This window comes from Helianthus annuus, chromosome 8 (genome assembly GCF_002127325.2).
Source record: "Helianthus annuus cultivar XRQ/B chromosome 8, HanXRQr2.0-SUNRISE, whole genome shotgun sequence".
Classification (NCBI taxonomy): Eukaryota; Viridiplantae; Streptophyta; class Magnoliopsida; order Asterales; family Asteraceae; genus Helianthus; species Helianthus annuus.
Genome location: NC_035440.2, coordinates 23,956,112 through 23,977,096, shown reverse-complemented (window position 1 = coordinate 23,977,096; position 20,985 = coordinate 23,956,112). Strand labels below are relative to the sequence as shown.

General features: G+C 36.0%; 1 protein-coding gene across 1 annotated transcript; it reads left to right on the top strand.

The window, feature by feature from the left end:
* Nucleotides 1–1,225: 1,225 nt before the first annotated feature.
* On the top strand, nt 1,226–1,920 carry LOC110870946 (cell wall / vacuolar inhibitor of fructosidase 2). The gene has a single exon (XM_022119992.2). It carries the CDS (start codon nt 1,285–1,287, stop codon nt 1,840–1,842), a length of 558 nt encoding a protein of 185 aa, XP_021975684.1. The 5' UTR covers nt 1,226–1,284; the 3' UTR covers nt 1,843–1,920.
* The last annotated feature ends 19,065 nt before the right edge of the window (nt 1,921–20,985 follow it).

Here is a 20,985-nt window from a genome sequence, read left to right as displayed (position 1 = left end):
GATTTGTTTTGGTCATCATACCATTTTTACACTTACTTTGCACCTTAAGGAAGAACCAGATCATGTTGACAAGTATGTCAAACTGAATGGCTGTATCTCTGACTGGATTCTTTGTTGGCTTGTTTGCAATCACAGGTATGTTATTCATGCTTTCCATTATGTTTAAATACGACCTCTCTCCAAGGACGCAACATGTGGCCATGTGTCCATTTTTATTAGGTTTCGCTCCAAGTACACATCACGTGCTTGAAAGATACATCTCGCGCATGATGCGCCGCTCCAAGGACGCGTGAGGTTAACAAATTTGAAAATACTTTTGATCAATTGTTATTTTTGTAATTTTACAATATATATAATTCTCAAATGCTAATTACAATATTACAACTTTGACAAATGCAAATTACAAACTTGCAACTGTTTCAAAAAAAATCATGTATGCGTAATTGTATTACACAGTTCTTAATGTATTATTGGTTTTAAAACCAGCATACCTATTTATCTACTTATTGGTTTCTGGTTAGTGTTTGACGAGCTGATTCCAAACTCGTCAAACTAGGTTCAATCAAAGTTTGTATGAGTCAGTTTGTTGGGGAATTTTCAGATTACCGGATGATCAGAGAAGCGTGTAGTCACTCTCAGATCAAATTATTTCGGAGGTTCACCCGAATAATTCAATCGAATACGACTCTGATTTTCAAGAATTGAATCAGGGTATGTTTTGTGCGTGAATTGTTTGAACCAGAAGAGAATGATCAAGGAAAAACTGTCTACGAATTGTGGTTTTGGATCACCAACTGCCACTAGGCAGTTATATCAAAATTAAAACATAACTGCCACAGAAAACTGCCAACTTTTTAAGTTTCGAAAATAAGCCATTTTCTAGAAAATATTTTTTCCTAATGCAATTTTAGTATGGGAGCTCGACCCCGGGGCTCTGCCCCTTAGACCCCGTCAAGGGCGCTACCCCTGGACCCCCGCCAAGGGGGCGTTGCCCTCTTGGAACCCCGTAGAGTACGGGCTCCGCCCGTACACTTCGAATTTTAATAACTCAAATAAGTGTGTACTCCCGCACCTCCTAACTTGCTTAATGTGTATTATTATTCGCTTTGATCACATCACCGATTACAATAAAATGTCTAACACAGTTTTCTATACTTTTGTTTTTCAATTCCCCAATAAACAATCACCTATATATATTCTCTAAATCCTGGAAGAATCCACGCCCATATATTAAACCTACACTCGAGTAACAAACCCAATACATTGACCAAAACCCTTTTCAAAATGGTTTCTTTTTCCTCCTTTTTTCCTTTTCTACCCCTCATGATCCTCACCATTTCTTGCACTCAAAACCCTAATTTACTTGCTAATGGAGACACCAGTTTGATCCAAAAAACCTGCCAAACTACCAAATATTACGACCTTTGCATATCATCTCTCCAGTCCGATTCAACGAGTCCACAAGCCGACACGAAAGGGCTCGCCATCATACTAGCCAAACTTGCACTGGCTAATGCCACCAGCACCAACTCCTTCTTATCATCCAATGTTTTTGTGAAGAACCCTAACGACACTGTAATGAAAAAAGTGCTGAAGCAATGTGAAGATCGGTATTCAGCTGCGCGTATGTCGTTGCAAAACTCGATCCAAGATCTGGAGTCGGAACTGTATGATTATGCATATATGCATGTGATGGCGGCTTCGGATTACGCAAATTCGTGTCATAATGCATTTAAGAGAAACCCTAATCTGGTTTATCCGCCCGAGATTGGTCACAGAGAGAAGGGTTTGAAGCAGTTTTGTGATGTGGTTATGGAGATCATTGATAGTATCGAGTACTGACATTATCACTTTGGTTTGGTGTTTGTATGATTTGTTTTACTTGTATGTGTTTTAGTCAAATGGTATTTTTGTTAATGATTTCGGTGTTTGTGTTTTTTTTTCTTCTAAGGGATAGATAATTTTGTCTAAAGTATAGTATAGAGTTGTTAAAGAATCGTTTAATTTAACATAGTTCAAAGTTATAAAATTTCGATCGAGACGGAATCATATAATTATATTTATAATTAACTTTTAAATATATAACATAGTGTATATATCATTTGGTTATTTTATCATAACTATGTGTATAAGATTATGTGTTGTGGTGAATTTTAAATGTGTAAGTAAAGTGTCACGTAAAAAATGGAGTTTCACATTTCATATACAAGAACATGTTGAAGAAATATGAAATGTGATGGTGGGTTAAGATGACTTTATTTAATGGGTAATATCATTTTATTTTAAAAGTTAAATAATCCGCCCCCACACCCGCGACTCCCCACACATCCACCACCCTAGTCCCTAGCGCCCCACCCGGCGTGGTGTTCACGCGCATCACTGCCCACGTGGTGGCGCCTCTTAACACTCTTCACAACGCATGGCCTAATAGTTATTTTTATACATATTAAATAAAAAGTATACTTTATAAATAATATATGTTTATTTTGGCTATTGAGCCTACTCAAAACTAAATATATGAAGCTTTGATCATTCAGCCTATCGGGCCGACTCAATAATATGTTATTTGGGCTTGAACTCGTTTAAATTCGGGTCATTTTAGTTTTTTTACGAGTTAATCTTGAGTAACTCATGAACAATTCGACTCATTTATAACTATATAACACGATACATGTATACTATTATAGGAGTAGGATCAAATACAAACCATATTTCGTATACAAACTGTAAGAACCATTTAAAAAGTGTCACGTGTCATCCAACCAATTATAGAGAAATGGTAAAATGATAAACTAAATAATATCAATTATCTTGAATTCTTTATAATTATGCTAATAAGCAATTAATTATTTAGGGGTAGGCTAAATATACCCCCTCTTATTACTTTTTATACCCTCTTACTATAAAATCATATTAAAACTTTTAATATTTACCCCATATACAAGTCATCATATTAAAAAATATTCTTTTTATTACAAAACAAATTCAAAAGTGTAAAAAAAAAGATTACTGACGTTTTATTAAATAATTATTTTTTAATTTTTATTTAAATCATATTTTATAAAAGTTTTCATATATTGTTTCTAAACACACTTTTTCAAATAATATTTTGATTATGTTTTTTATTGAACATCTTTACAAATAAATAATAACATTTTTTCTTACAAAAATAATAAAAAAGGTTTTGAACTTTCTTTTTGAAAAAAAGTCTATATTATGTTTTTTCCTCGTCTAGTTTGTATTTTAAAGGTCTTACTTTTATTTTTTTAATACTTTAGACGTGTTGATAAAATAATTAACAATTTTTATTTATCAAAAAAGTAAAAAAAAAAATCTTTTAAAATAGAGTTTAAAGCCCATCTATGTAAGTGAATAAATAAACAATAGATACTAAAACTATTTTATCAAACTATAAATTAACAATCTATATAAATTCAAATTTAATTAGTGTAAAGAATATGTTATAAACAAGTTAAACCCAGTTTAAGACTTGAATCGAAGTGAACACTTTTCTAAATCAAAACAAATGGATAGGGTTGATTCACAAATATTTTTCTCTTCTTCATTTAAAAAATATATCAAACTGGTTGATTTAAAAATATATGTGGATTTTTTTGTAATCAAAAGTAGGTATTCGAAACCAAAAGTCACGTAAAAGCATAAACTTAATTACGAATAATCATCGGTTTTCGACCACGCATCAGATACCCACTTCAAGTCGTTTCAAAATAAATAAAAAAAACATTTTAAAATATTAAAAACAATAAATATAAGACATTTAAAATACAAACTAGACGAGGAAAAAATATAATGTAGACTTTTTTCAAAAATAAAATTCTAAACTTGTTTATTATTGTTTTTATATGAAAACTGTTATTAGTAATTTGTAAAGATGTTCGATAAAAGAAAACATAATCAAAATACTATTTGAGAAAGTGTAAAAAATATCTGAAAACCTTTTAAAAAAATATGGTTTTTTAAATAAACATAAAAATAAACATTTAAAAAAGCGTCCATAATATATTTTTACACTTTTGAATTTGTTTTGTAACAAAAAAGAATACTTTAAAAAATATGACTTGTTTAAGGGGTAAATATGACAAGTTTAAATGTGATTTTATAAAAAGGGGGGTATAAAAAGTAACAAGTGGGGGTATGTTTAGTAGCCCCCATTATTTATTTGGATCTTTCTTTTTTTAAATGTGCTAATAAAGAAAAGTGCTGATATCATTTCACATATGTGCTAAAATCAATTATCTTGATTAATTTTTATGTGCTAATATAATTCAAAAGTGCTATTTTTTTATAAGTCTATAATTATGGAACGCTGAGATATAAAATAAAAGAACGCATCTTTAACTTTTTATCGAACTTTTCTCAAGCTGGGATTAGATTTAAAGCTTTGTATTTAATAAGTACTATTGATAACTTTATGTCCGTAGGTTTGCGACTCACCACGTGATACGATCAAGAAAGTTCAATCCTTAAATCACGTGCTACCTAATCCACTGATAAATATGAGAATTTTTTAGTTAATCGTTGATTTTCTGGCGAATAATGTCTAGATCAAGTGGTGGAATGTTTACATTTCTTTTGAGAGATGCAGGTTTGACTCTCACTTGGTGCAAAGTGAGGCACAGGTGGACAATGATGGGAGACCCAGGAAAACATGGGTTGGATCCTTGAGCCAAACGGGTTTTATTGGTAATTCACAGTCGTGTCTACGGGCGGGTGGGTTACTAGGTTTTCCCCTGAATTGGTGGTGCACTCGGGTTACTCTCGGAGTACTCCTTTTGTCGAGTGGGTACCCCGAGAGTGCTCGGGATTGATTTTGTTGGTCGTTAAAAAAAAAATCGTCGGTTTGCCATTTAACATTTTCTTGTATGTGTTTTAAGAATTTTGAAATAATATACAAAAAAAAAATCAAAATATGAGAAAAGTATTAAAAGATGTATATGGACTAAAGTTATATATAGGTGTTAAACCATATAAACATGTCATATATGACCAAACCATTAACATATAAAAATATAAGTAGTAGTCCTGATTGGTTTTTTGGATGTTTTCAATATGTTTTACGAGATCAGATCATGACTTGGGGTAACAACCGGACCGAACCAGAACTATGAAGGTCAATAAATTAAGACCGAAAATCAATGGGTCATTCTCGGTTCCTGATGGGTCTGGTGGGTCGGTTATCGTGGGTCTAGGTCAGAACCGAATAATCGGAATACAATACATGCAATAGAACATTTATGTTGAAACAAGATGAAACTATATTCAAAATAGATTATTAGAATACATTACATACAAACCAATCAAAAAGAATATCTTTGATTTTTTGTTTTAATTTTGTATTAACACTAGGGCTGCCATGGAAACCCACAAGTATAACTCCACAAAAATCGTTGATGTCTACGGAACCCACAAGTAAAACTTGGTTGCCATGGAAACCCACATGAAAATTGAACTGATATAAGATTGAAGAACATGTACATTATTGATGATGTCTATTGTGTTTACTTGACGGTGATAATTGATTATGCGCTGTGCATACTGGGGTGATGAACGATTAGAGTTGTGAAGTTTGTGGGTTTGAATAATTTGATGGAGATGATGGAACTTTCAATGTTGATGATCGTAATGAAGGGTCGTGATATGAATATTCAAGCAAAGAATTCAAATTTTGTTTAGAACTGTCCTTGTTTGATCTCGTAGTGTTCTTTCCCAACCCAACCTCTTACTTCTAAACTCAACAATAATGGATACATGAAATCAAGAAGCATTGAATTACAAAGAAAGTAAACAATCGAAACTATAATGAAGGAGACACGTTCTTCCAAAAACCCCAACTATTTACAATTTGATCTCAACAACGATGAGTATGTGAAACCCATCACCTTTGAGGAAGAGACAAAGTTGATAAGCCAAAAGAGAGTTCCATTCCGAAGGAAAATTAACTACCATCCAAAATATATGATATATATGGGGAGAGTTATCTTGAAAACGCTAAATATTGCGAGAACCGTAAGAACGAATGAGAAAACCATCAAAACCAATTTTTTAATACAAACCTCATTGTAATTAAAATACAACATCAAAAAAAAAAGAATTTAAAACATCAAATACTTCGTTTCTTCTCTCAAAATTAATCTTATTAATTTTTTTACAAGTGTGTAAATACAACAAATTTACACATGTTACACATGTGTAAACGACAAACTTACACATGTGTAAATTTTCTTTATTTACGAATACATGTAAATTTAAACGTGTAAATTATTTTCTAACATTTTATTCGAATTAATGATAAGTGTAACAAAAAATTTTGAATTTGAATTGTTTTTGACCAAGTTCTCGTGGTTTTTTCAATCGTTCTCACAGTTATCCCAATATTTAGCGTTCTCATTTAAACTTTCCCCTATATAGAGGAGGATAGGGTAAGAGTTGGCTACAAAGTCCAAAATTCCTAAAAAGTGTAAAAAATCATAAAACACCATAATATCAACAATATAACACACTCAAAACTAACAAATAACATAATGAAAATTATTAAAACATCATATATGTGGGTTTCGTTTTGTCTTTTGGATGATAAGGCTTTGATTATCGAATGACTAACATTGTTGTGTTTTATGTTGATTATCATGTTGTGTTTTATATTCATAGTTCTATGATAGTGTGTTTGAATTTTTTATGGACTATTAAAGTTTGAATATGGTATTTTAGTAACATTCACTTTGTTACTTGTGGGTTTTATGTGTGTTTGTGGCTGAATTATAGTGTTATATGACTTTGTACACTTTTTAGGAAACTTTGTAGCCGAATCTCACCCTATATAAGGTAGTGTTATTGTAAAAAGAGTGTGGTTTGTGAGAAGTGTAGAAAGAAATCTACACTCTTTGATCTATAATCTAATGGTTGAGATTATAATGACGAAATTGTAAATAGTGTTTACCATTAAACTAATTAATTTTCTATATTAAGGGATTTTTTATAAAAATTATAAATAGTGTTTATCATAAATTCGTATTCGATTCGAATTCAATTACTGGACTCGAATACGAATCAACTCGAATTCGAACCTTGATAATCGAATTCGAATCGAGTCAAATTTTGAATTTTTCGAATCCGAATCGAAATTCCAAACACCCATAGCTGAGAGAAACAAACTGTAGCATCTCTGTCTTGCACGACTTGATACTTTTTCTCACTTATGTTTCGCTTTTATTTATTTGCTTACATGCATCTACTTGGTTTTTCTAAAACTAGCCAGTAACCAATATAAAATTTGGGGGCTACATGGCGTATTCTACCATTTGTCATATGCTGATCATTAACTTTTCACAGTGTTCAAATATATTCTTGACAAAAGATCAAGATATACGTCTTGGTAAGTGTTGAAGCAACAAATAATAGACCAAACGTAGTAGCAAGGATGGTTAGGCAGAAGGGTTAAAGGGTTTAACCTTGTCTAACGCAGGTCGTGGGGTCCCCCCACGTTTGGAAGACGTGGAAGGAGGTTCACTAGTTTGTTTTTGTTGTTTGAAGATCCTATTCTGAAGCGTGTTCAGAAAAGGATGAAGAAACAAAGAGAATAAACGTGAGTTGGATGTGAATGAGAGCAACTTGCATGAAGCAAGTACACGATGTGAAGGACCAGAGTTTTAGGAAACAAGTCTGATCGGAATGTCCTAACTCAGTAAATGAAGTGTCAATTATATAGGAGAAGACATCTCCCAAAGATGCATTCATTTGACTAGTGACCTAGCTTGCAGTGAGGGGCTTACCCTTTCGGGGTTGAAGCCTTTTGACCCCTGGATAACAGCATGTGCTCTGTGGACCTGCATTGCTTTTACGGCTGTGGTTGGTGAGACTGTCTGGGGATGTGACTTATTTACTGTTCCCGTATTGCTTTACCAAGCTATAAGGTGTTTTCTTGTGGCTTGTTTTTTCAGTTGTTCTAATTGCCCATAGAACACTAGGCAATTCTTTGAGCCAGTTGCTTTCATATCTTCCTAATCTTGTCTTGATACCTTCCACTATGCTTCGATTTGCCCTTTCGACCTGGCCATTTGATTGTGGGTAAGCCACTGAGCTGAAGATCTGGTTGATCCTGTACTCTTTACACCAAACGCTGAAATGCTTTTCAGCAAATTGCTTCCCGTTGTCGGTGACAATCACTCCCGGCAATCCATAACGACAGATGATGTTTTCCCAAACGAAGTCAATAACCTGTTTGCCTGTGATCTTTGCGAGGGGTTTAACCTCGGGTCATTTGGTGAAATAATCTATTGCCACTAGCAAGAATTTTACTCCTTCTTTGCTTGGAGGGAATGGTCCAACAATGTTCATTCCCCACTTATGGAATGGCCATGCCAAGGTTATTGGGACAAGATCATGCTTGGAATTTTTTGGGATTGGTGCATGAATCTGACAAGCATCACATTTCTTCAATTGCTCAGTGGTGTCACGATGCATCGAGGGCCAAAAATATCCAAGGTTCATGAGTTTTGCAACCACCGACCTAGCTCCAAAATGGGCTCCACATACGCCTTCGTGAATTTCTTTGATCAAATACTTACTTTGCTCGGGACCAACATCTTAGCAAGGGGGCAAGGTAACCCTTTTTGTAGAGGGTTTCTCCCTGTAACACGTATTGCCTTGCTTTTATTTTAACCCTTTCGGCTTCTACTTGATCTTTGGGTAGTTCACCATTTTGAAGGAATTTTTTTATGGGAGTCATCCAATTTGGATCTTCCTCGGTGACTACGTCTTGAACCTCCAATTCATCAATCGATCGAGCCTTCAACACTTCTACCAACACCTTCTTGGTAAGGTGGGCAAAGGTGAGAGATGCTAGCTTACTTAAGGCATCCGCTTTTTTGTTTTGGGATCTGGGAATTTGTTTGATACTGCATGTTTGGAAGGTATTCATCAACTCCTTGGATTTTTCCTTATATCTTCTCATATTGGGTTCTTTGGCAACATAGCTATCGTTGACTTGGCTCGAGACTAGTAATGAATCTGTGAACACTTCAAGCTTTTGGACTTTCATCTCTTTGGCCAGCCTTAAACCGGCGATCAGTGTTTCGTATTCAGCCTCGTTATTGGTGGTCTGAAAATCAAAACAAAGAGCATATGTGAATTCCAAGCCTTCGGGGTTGATTAAAACTAGCCCAGCCCCTGACCCTTCAACGCTTGAAGCTCCATCGGTGAAGAGCTTCCAAGCTTCAGGGTTGAAGGGTTCAGCGGTGGTAGTGTTTACTTCGTTAATTATTTGGTTTGGGACTTCCACAATGAAGTCGGCCAAGACTTGGGCTTTGATAGCTTTTCGTGGGACATAGGTGATGTTGTGTTTACCTAGCTCCACCGCCCATTTTGCCAACCTTCCTGAGTTCTCAGGTTTTTCAAGCACATTTTTAATAGGTTGGTCAGTGACCACTTGTATAGGATGTGCTTGGAAATACCTCCTAAGCCTTCTAGCTGTTTGAACTAGGGCTAGGGCAAGCTTTTCAAGGGGAGGGTATTTGGTCTCAGCCAATTTTAAAGTTTTGCTGAAGAAGTAAACAGGTACCTGAGCCGTGTTTCGTTCGATGGTAAGGACTGCACTTATAGCCTCTTCAGCAACCAATAGATAGACTGAAATTAACTCTCCCGTTTCTAGAGCTGCAATGTCTGGCAAGGAAGCAAGATGTTGTTTCATTTGGTTGAAGGCTTCCTCAGTCCACTTGAAATCCTTCTTATCAGAACATTTTTTTAGTGTTTTGTAGAAGGGTAGGGACCTTTCAGCCAGCTTGGAGGTGAAACGCTTCAAGGCAGCAAGTTTCCCGTTTAAGCTTTCAACCTCTTTTTTGGTTTTTGGCGGCTTGGCTTCGAGGACAGCTTTTACTTTGTTTGGGTTGGCCTTGATGCTTTGTTTTCCGACAATGTGACCCAGGAATTTTCCTTCTTCGAATCCAAATGAGCATTTTTCGGGGTTAAGTTTCATGTTAACCTTTCTGAGATTTTTGAAAGTTTCTTGGATGTCGTCAAGCATTTGATATTCCGTCTTGCTTTTGATTACCAAGTCATCGACATAGGCTTCCATGTTTTTGCCAATTTGGTTTGCAAAAGCTTTGTCCACCAGACGTTGGTAGGTTGCTCCAGCGTTCTTGAGTCCAAAGAGCATCTTCTTGTAACAGAAGATTCCTTTATCAGTGTGGAACGCCGTCTTCTCTTCGTCTTCCTCTTTCATGAGTATTTGATGATATCCTTTGTAAGCATCAAGAAAGCATTTGAAAGGGTAACCGGTGAGCGAGTCAACCTTGAGGTCGATTTCTGGTAATGGATAGCAGTCCTTAGGACAAGCTTTGTTGAGATCTTTGAAGTCTATGCACATTCTCCAAGAGTTGTCTGGTTTCTTGACCATAACTGGGTTTGCAACCCATGATTGGTACTTGACTTCTCGGAGAATGTCAGCCGATACGAGCTTCTCAACCTCCTGACAAGCAACCAGGCTTCTTTCGGGTGCTAGGCTTCTTTTCTTTTGGACCACGGGTTTAACATCAGGTGGTATTCTTAACTCATGCTTAGCAATGCCTCGGGGGATTCCTGTCATGTCTTCTGGACACCAAGCGAAGACATCGCTGTAATGTGTCAACAATTTCTCCAGATAAGAGAGAGTTTCCTGTGAAAGGCTTGGATTGACCCTTATTCTTTGTTCAGGGTACTTAGGATTTATGATAAGCCTTTGCTTGTCTTCTTCACTTCTGGGACTTTCGCCTTCAACCATGTATGCCTCTTGAGAGGGTTGAAGGGTTGCTATCCCCCTCTCAATTGGGAATTTTACCGTGCCATGTCCAATGGACACGGCCATGTAGAAGGCACATTGTCCCGGTCTTCCTATGATCACATCATAGTTTGAAGGTATGTTGATAACCACAAAGGTGAGTGGCTGGACTCGTTCCTTCTGACCTTCGCTGAAACGAACATTCAGTTTCAGTTGCCCTAAAGGCTTGAGGGGGATATCAACAATACCTTTTATGGAGGTTCCGGAGGGTTGAAGCCTTGATCGCTCTTCATTACTTAAACGGTTAAAGAATTTCTCGAACATGATTTCAGTGGCTGCCCCCGTGTCTATGTATGCCCTATATGTTTTCAATGTTCCAATAGTAGCTTCTACAACGAGAGGGCCTGAAAGGGGGCCTTTTTCTGTTGGGGGGAAGCAAACACATTGAAGCTCCCAAGCTTCCAACCGCTGCCTTTTATGAGGAACCTTTTCATCAGAGTCCACCATATTGACTTCCTTTCCCTTTCCTTCAGCCATTTTGTCCCGAACCCCTTTTACCAAATGAGCGAGTTCCCCGGACTTAACAGCCTCTTCGATTCTTTTCTTGAGCTGGAAGCAATCGTTGGTGTGGTGACCCTTTTCTTCATGAAACTCACAGAGCTGTGTAGAGTTCTCATTTTTCCTGCTTTTGGGGAGAGGCCTAGGAGGCCTAAAGTTCTGCTTGACTTCTTCTGTTGCAAGGATTTCTTGGGGAGTCTTTGTGAGGGGGGTGAAGCTCATGCCTTTCTCCCTGGTTGGAGGGTTCCGGCCTTCAGACCTCCGATGGTCTGAACCCTTCTGTCGTCTGTCATAGGAGCTATAGTTCCCTCTTTTTCTGACTGGGCTATTACTTCGCCAGCTAGACCCTCTTTTCCTTTTTCTTTAATGTCAACCGCCTCCTCTCCCCGAATATGGGCTTCTGCCCTTTCGAGAGCTTCTTCCAAGGTCTTGGGCAGGGACTTGTTGAAATCTCTTGTGAGATATTTCGAGGTGATAGCGTTCATGAAACCGGCTACCCTCATTTTTTCATCTGCCCCTACATAGGTCAGACCTTCCTTCTTGTATCGTTCAATAAACTCGCGAAGACTTTCATTGTCACGTTGTTTTATTTGAAAAATGATTGTCGCATCTTTGACATATCGTCTCTGTTGGGAGAAGTTGGCCAGAAAACCCTTGCTAAGGTCATCGAAGCTTCGAATGCTTCGAGCAGGTAAATCGTTGAACCAGATCCTGGCAGATCCGATAAGGGTTTGCATGAACATTAGACAACATTCAGCATTTGACCACTTCTCAATCCTTGCTGCACCGGTGAAGATTTGAAGATGGTCCTCTGGGTCCTTAGACCCATCATACATTCTGATGTGGGACGGCATCTTGATCTTTGTTTGAAAATCATAATCGGCTATTTGCTGTGAGAAGCATGAAAGGTTACTTGGCTTATAGGGTTTGGCCAAGTCTTCTTCGACCCTTGTACCCACATTATTATTACCATTGTTGTTCCCCTGAGTGGCTAGCACTTGATTGATGAAGTGTTGCCACGGGAAGCTGGCCATCATCTAGGTCATCATCTGGGACATAGGGTTGAAGCCTTGGAGGCTTGCGGATGCAACTGGGTAGCTAACTCCAAGAGGGGTGCTCATAACTGCACTCCGTGCCAATGTAAGCACGGACAGGGCTTGTTCCCATGAGGTTGCTGTAGAAGCTGGAAAGCTTGTTACCGGGGACTGTAGGAGCTGATCTAGGGTCAGCTCATGACCCAGAGGGGCACCACTCATGACCGGCTGAGATGAAAAAATGGGACGTGTTGTGGGGTTTGCCATTGTAGACAAATATGGAACAGGGTTTGATGGATTACTGGGACCGGCTTCATTCCTGGCTGTAAAAGGTGGAATGGGAGGTCCGGGAGACAGCGTTGGCTCAGGTTCATCATAGTCTAGACGAATCCTTATTCCCTTATCCTTCTCTTTGTTCACATACTGGTTGAAGAGAGACCTCAACTCAAGGAAATTGTTGGCAACTCCCTCGGGGGTAAGTTCAATACGTGTTGGGGTGTCAGTGACGCCAACATTAGGGGAAGGAACTCCGGATCTAGAAGGAGTTGGAGTGTTAAAGGTAAGAAACTCGGGTGTGCTCCCCGGAGTTGAGAAAGAGGTTGGAATAGCCACATGAGCTTGGCTGCTACCCGGAGTTGAAGAGTTTGGTACCTGATTCACTTCACCCGGGGATCCACTTTCAGACATGGCGATTTCAAGAGAGAAGAGCTACACTACTAGGTCTTTTTGAGGAGAAATAGTGGCGTAGCCCCATGGTGGGCGCCAAATTTTGAAGCAACAAATAATAGACCAAACGTAGTAGCAAGGATGGTTAGGCAGAAGGGTTAAAGGGTTAACCTTGCCTAACACAGGTCGTGGTTCCCCCCACGTTTGCAAGACGTGGAAGGAGGTTCACTAGTTTGTTTTTGTTGTTTGAAGATCCTATTCTGAAGCGTGTTCAGAAAAGGATGAAGAAACAAAGAGAATAAACGTGAGTTGGATGTGAATGAGAGCAACTTGCATGAAGCAAGTACACGATGTGAAGGACCAGAGTTTTAGGAAACAAGTCTGATCGGAATGTCCTAACTCAGTAAATGAAGTGTCAATTATATAGGAGAAGACATCTCCCAAAGAGGCATTCATTTGACTAGTGACCTAGCATGCAGCGAGGGGCTTACCCTTTCGGGGGTTGAAGCCTTTTGACCCCTGGATAATAGCATGTGCTCTGTGGACCTGCGTTGCTTTTACGGCTGTGGTTGGTGAGACTGTCTGGGGATGTGACTTATTTACTGTTCCCGTATTGCTTTACTTTATCTTCTCAGCTTTTCCAACCATTGAACCTTTTAACCTTTTGAGCGTTTACATATTTAGTCATTTTATTTAGTCTTGGGCTACCCCCGTCATGAGTAAGTGTATATCTCTGAACTTTTCTTGAGCTGAAAGAAAGTGATGACTCAATATCTTCATCAATGGTTCTTTAGGTGATTTTGGACCACTAAGAGGTATGAACCATTAAGAGCCAGTATGATACTTAACTGTTCAGAGGCAAATGTCTGACCAATTCAGAACAGAGGTCTTAACGATTCAGACTTGGTATAATGTTTAACCCTTCAGAGGCAAATGTTTGAACCATTCAGACATCTGCTCATGAAACAAACAGTCTGAACCATTAAATACTAAACCAGTAAAAGGTCTGAACTATTAAGAGCCCATAAAAAGCTAAACAACCAGTCGCTTAAATTTGTGTATCTTATTAATTTGTACTTTTGGAGAAATGGTTTCTCTCTATTGATACTTGATAAGATGGATATAAGGGGATTTATGCACGTATCCTAAATCCTTGATTGGTTTCTACATTTGACAGTGATTTTGTTGTTCTTGGTTGAGTGTGACATTGTTATGTACTTTTGTTTTCTTAACTTTATATAAAAACAAAATACGTTCGTTTTACTATAATTTGAGAATTTGAGAATCCCCTTGATTTTTAGGCCTGATTGATTAACAAAAAACAATATTGTCGCTAAAGCGAATATTAATGTTATAGTCATTTGTTGTTTTTCGGTTAACTTATGTGATCTTTTAGATTAATCGGCCCATTAATGTTATAGTCATTTGTTGTTTTTCGGTTAACTTATGTGATCTTTTAGACTAATCGGCCCAAGAATTATGCGGCTGCTTTGTGTAATTGCAAAATCTTCCAGATTTATTTTCTGTTTGTAGCAAAGCATATGGGTCCACACAAATATATTAAATTGGTGTGGTCCTTTGTCCTCCCAATTCATTTTTCATAAAATAAAGAGTAAACTGCCATTTTGGTCCATGTGGTTTAGACACTTTTGTCATTTTAGTCCAAATCTCAAACTTTTTAAATCTGGGTTCATGTGATTTCACTTTTATTGCTATTTTAGTCTAAAATTCAAAAACCTTCTTTTTTGACTGTTGCAACCTGCCTATTTTGTCTTTTTTGTTTATATAACATATTAATAATTAATAAACTAAATTAAATATATATAATTCCTTTATACCCTTATTTAACCATCATCTTCCCCCATTTAACCATCATCTTCCCCAAAAAAACCCTAACCCACAGATCAGAAACATGATCATAGATATAGGTTTGTAAATCAGACTGAGGAAGAGTATGAGAAGAATCCCCATAGCGTAATTTACTTGAAAGTAGTTAAGATTCTGTTTGATTCGGTGATTAATGTCTTCGTAGCTTAGTGGACGAGTAATGGTTGTATAATCAAAAAACTCGCGCCATGGACGACACCTGGCGATGAATTTCTCTGTGTGGTACCTAGCCCGAGCGATCACTGTCTTAGGTGATGACTGCGAGGGCAGGTATGTGGTGGTGGGGATTGTGTCATAACCAGCAGTTGAATTCTTCGACATAAGGAGTGAATGTTTAGAATCAATCGATGATGTGAAACCGGAATTTTGATATTTTAGGGAGGTTGAAAAGGATTCAAGGTTTGGCAATGATTAATAAACTAGATCTGGAAACACTGTTTCGATTTTGTGGGTTAGGGTTTTTTTGGGGGGAAGATGATGGTTAAATAAGGATAGAGAGGAATTATATATATTTAATTTAGTTTATTAATTATTAATATGTTATATTAAAATCAGATGGACAAAATTGCCCCTGAACTAAAAGACAAAATAGGCAGGTTGCAACAGTCAAAAAAATGGGGTTTTTGAATTTTGAACTAAAATGGCAATAAAAGTGAAACCACAGGAACTCAGATTTAAAAAGTTTAAGATTTGGACTAAAATGGCAAAAGTGCCCAAATCACATGGACCAAAATGGCAGTTTACTCTAAAATAAAAGTCAATTGCACATTAATATTAGTTTAGGATCAAATACAAAGAGTTCTAAAAATAAGAAGTCGTACAAAGGGTATTAAACGGACTCCAATCAACACTATTCAAGCGGCATTGGAACCGTCTCATCAAACTCTATGATGTGAGATTTTAGGTTTTCACTTTTGGATTTATAGGTTGTAGATTTAAGAATTTTTGTTTATTATCAGTGTCTTTTTTGCGACCCATTGTGTAGTTTTTCCTCAACATTGTGTTATATTTCATTGTGTTATCTTGTGTGATCCATTGTGTCTTTGTACGCTTCTTATTTTTAGGAGACTTTATAGAATAACTTAACCCCATTAATATTAGTTGTTATTTTAATTTTCATTATGTTTCCATATTTACAACTAATCATCATTCATCACCTATAAATTATAAATGTGACATTAATTTGTAAATTGTAAATGCAACTTTATCAAATACAATAATACTTATTATTTTACCAAAAAAATGAATAAAATACAATAATATGTATTATTTGTTATAATTTTTTTCTTAATTTAATATATTTTTGTACCTAAATACGTGTACCACACGAGGTTTTAACTTAATTTAATATATTTACGTACCACCTAAAACCTAACTTATTGTGCCTAAATAAAAATAATTGATCCGTGATCTATTAATCTAAATAATAATAATAATAATAATAATAATAATAATTAACATCATTAAAATAATTGGTTCATGATCCATTAACCTAAATATTAATTTAAGGTTAATCATTGTAATAAAAAATAGTTTATTTAATTCGTTAAGACCTAAAAGATTTTTTTTTACTTGTATAGGGCACTTGAACTTTAATCCTCAAAAACCGGCTATGCATGCAACAAAACATGAGTAAATTACAAAAAAATCTTTTATGTTGACACTGCATTGCAAAGTGTGTCATTTGTCTTCAAAAAGTACAAAAAACATAATCGATGGTTGCAAACCCTTACATGTTATGTCCTTTAGCCCTAACTCAGTTAGCTTTCATGGTTAAATCAGTGCAAATTGGTAATTTAATAAAAAGAGATTAGAAAATTTTAAAACATATAAATCGACAAATACCCCTACCCCTCTTCAGTCCTCTCTCTCTCTCTCACACACACATACCCACCACCACCATCAACACACCCACCACCTCTCTCTCCACCCCTCTTTCTCTCGTTTTGCTCTCCAACGTCACCACCAACCATCACCGCTACCCACACTAGACCCAGCTACCCCCCCCCCACCACCACCACTACCCCAGCCACCACAAGCCTCCCCCCGCCATCACCAGCCTCCACCACCTCCTCCAATCCCGATCACCCACAAACCCAACCCCCAAATTGAAACCCTACGTGAGTAGACAATTCAGGAGAACAATCGGCTAGACCAAATTGATGTTTTAACCAGCCTTCGTCGCCTCCTCAAATCCTGTATAGGGAATCTTGTTGATTGTTGAGTGGATTCAGGTTTGACTGAATTTGACTTTGAATTTCAATGATTTCTTTTTAGTGATCTATATATAAGTTCTTGAGTTTTTTCTTGACTTGAATCAGTTATGTGACTGATTTTTTTACTATTGTTTTGCACATTTGTTTCATTTATAGTTATGTAACTGATTTGTTTTCTTGATGGCGGGGATGGTTGATGGTGGCAGGTCATGGTGGTGGTTGTGTGTGTGAAAGAGAGAAAGAGAACTGAAAGGGGGTGGTGCGGCGGTGGTTATGTGGTGGTGGTGGCAAGGAGAGAGAAAGGGTAAGGTGGGGTTGGTGGATTTTATTTGTTTTAAAAAATAAAATTATTATTAAATTAGGATATGAAAAGACAATAATACCCCCATGTGGGGTCCATTTGCCCTGGTTTAACCATAAAAGCTAACTGAGGTAGGGCTAAAAGACATAACGTGCAAAGGTTTGCAAACATCGAGTATGTTTTTTGTACTTTTTTAAGACAAAGGACACACGTTGCAATCTAGTGTCAACATAAAGAACGTTTTTTGTAATTTACTCGTAAAACATTTACGTTAAAACAAGATTACACAAGATTACAGTAGACTCAAAACACTTTATTAGAATACATGATGTATAAACCAAAGAAAAAGAATATATTTTTTATGGTTCTTTTATTAATACTAGGGATGCCATGTAAACCCACAACACAACAAGAGAAAATCGTTGATGTCATGGAAACCCATTAGTACACAATTCAACAAGAGAAAATCGTTGATGTCATGGAAACCCACTAATAAAACTAGGGTTGCCATGGAAACCCACTAGTAAAACTGAACTGACATAGGATTGAAGAACATACATTGTTGATAATGGCTAGTGTGTTTACTTGATGGTGATGAGCTATAGGGTTGTGAAGTTTGCTGGTTTGATCATTGTTGGAGACGCAGGAATTATTTTCAAAGGGTGCGAATAAGAGGTTTAACCAAAATTCAAGGGGTACGACAGTGATTTTAGCCTAAAAATACACTAACATTTTTTAAGGGGTACGTCCGCCCACCTAAGGTCTCACTTGAGCCCGCCCTTGGGTTTGATGGAGATGACCGAACTTTGAGTGCTAATGATTGTAATTAAAGGTCGGCTGATGATCGAATTTTGAAAGATGGTAACGCAGACGGTTGGTTTAACCACCTAAAAACTAGGTTTTAAATATTTCAATGATTCCACGGTCTTGTAATGAGTCAAGGCGGGTCAGAACTGGAATCGGACCGAAACCCATGAGCTAGAAATAAGGGAACCGATAACTAAACCACTTCTAATAATTGTGTCTTCTACACAGGTATGAAGGGTCGGTTCCAAACCGTGAGACGTAACGATACTTGAACAACGGTAACAAGAATTTGAACGGTACAAACATCACAAAAAATTGATCGTAGGAACTTAAGGAACTTTTGAAAAAAAAAGTTTAAATGATTATTTTTAAATTAATTAATTTCTAATTTTTTTTTTACGTTAACGGCTATATAAACGGTCATTTTTTTACATTCCGTCATTCCTGTAGCCTAAACATTATAAACCTTATTTACGGTGATTAGGCATCAATGTCCATCCGACAGTTTGTCCGACTTATATGTATTTATTTACGTAAAAGAGACCTCGTTTACGACATGAATGTCTTCTTTGTACCTTACAAACGTTGAATAATATTAATTTAATTAAAACATTACTTTAAAATAATAATTATTAATGACCACTGAAAACTTTAAAACACCCATCCCACTAAATACAACTAGTGCTATTAAATCCGCGCGTTGCGCCGGAAACTCTCGCGTTGCGCCGTGGGTGGGTATTAGTTCGTTTAACTTCGGTACTGACACTTGTTATAGCAACCAATAAAGAAAAAAATAAAAAAAAATCATGATATGACCAAAAATATACCAATACAGCGGAATTTGATTGGTATTGGTTTGTTTTGTTATGCCACCTACACTCGTTACAACAACCCATAGAGGGAAAAAATCTTGATATGACCAAAAAATACCGACACGTGATTTACATCGATAAAAAACAAACGCAAGTTATATAAGATATATATATATAAAAAACCACTAAATAACACATAAAAAACCTTTAAAACAAATAATTACTATTCATTAAGTTTGTCTATTAATAGTATACAAGTCTATTAATAGTATACAATTTACATCGATAAAAAACAAAAGCAAGTTATATAAGATATATATAAAAAACCACTAAATAACACATAAAAAAAAACCTTTAAAACAAAGAAGTACTATTCATTAAGTTTGTCTATTAATAGTATACATTATAGCAACCAATAAAGAAAAAAATAAAAAAAAATCATGATATGACCAAAAATATACAAATACAGCGGAATTTGATTGGTATTGGTTTGTTTTGTTATGCCACCTACACTCGTTACAACAACCCATAGAGGGAAAAAATCTTGATATGACCAAAAAATACCGACACGTGATTTACATCGATAAAAAACAAACGCAAGTTATATAAGATATATATATAAAAAACCACTAAATAACACATAAAAAACCTTTAAAACAAATAATTACTATTCATTAAGTTTGTCTATTAATAGTATACAAGTCTATTAATAGTATACAATTTACATCGATAAAAAACAAAAGCAAGTTATATAAGATATATATAAAAAACCACTAAATAACACATAAAAAAACCTTTAAAACAAAGAAGTACTATTCATTAAGTTTGTCTATTAATAGTATACAATAAAAAAACCTTTAAAACAAAGAAGTACTATTCATTAAGTTTGTCTATTAATAGTATACAATTGACAATAAAAGTTAGAATCAAATACAAAAGTCTCCTAAAAATAAGAAATCGTACAAAGGGTATCAAACAGACTCTAATTGACCTCATTCAAGCGGCATTGGAACCGTCTCATCAAACTCTACGATGTGAGATTTTAGGTTTTCACTTTTGAATTTATAGGTTGTAGATTTTAGAATTTTTATTTATTATCATTGTGTCTTTTATTTATCATTGTGTCTTTTCTATACTTGCGTCATTGTGTTTTTCTTGCGACTCGTATCTTTTTTTCTTTGACATATTTTTCGGCATTGTGTTATATTTTGCTCAACATTGTCTCATCTTGTGCGATCCATTGCGTCTTTGTACACTTCTTATTTTAATGAACCTTTCTAAAATAACTTAACCCGGTAATAAATTCTAAAAAGCAAGGCCGGCTCTGGGCCCGGCAAACCCGTGGCGACGCCCGAGGCCCAAAATTTCAAAGGGCCCAAAAAGTCTTTATATGCTCGTATATATTTATTAAATTATATATTTAGTGTATTTATCCATCTATTATGCAAAAAGGATTGGTGGTGTAGTGGCAAAAGTCATCTCAAAATAATGTAAAGGTCTCAAGTTCAACTCTTTGTTCCATCACTAAGTTTTTATTTTTGTAATTCATTTACCCTTAACCATAAATTTTTTCAAAAGTTTTTGGGGACGGCTCTGCTTAAAAGGATATATAATATAGCTTGGCCCATTTTACACGTTGGAATTTATGCTTGCATCATCACTTTTTATACATTAGTGCTCGTTTTATTGTATATTTGCCCTATAAGACCATAACATATGAACCAAAAAAACAAAAATATCATTATTTTAAATATTAACAAGAAGTCAATTGTTTAAGTATGTTTTTCTAATAATTAGATGCTCGTGATAATAATCTACTACCTCTGACTTTGTCTTAGCAGGCCGGCGGCTGTATAATGCCACCGAAACGACCCGCCAAATTCTATATATACCCCATATTACTTGTTATAATTATAACTCACTCTACCCTTCA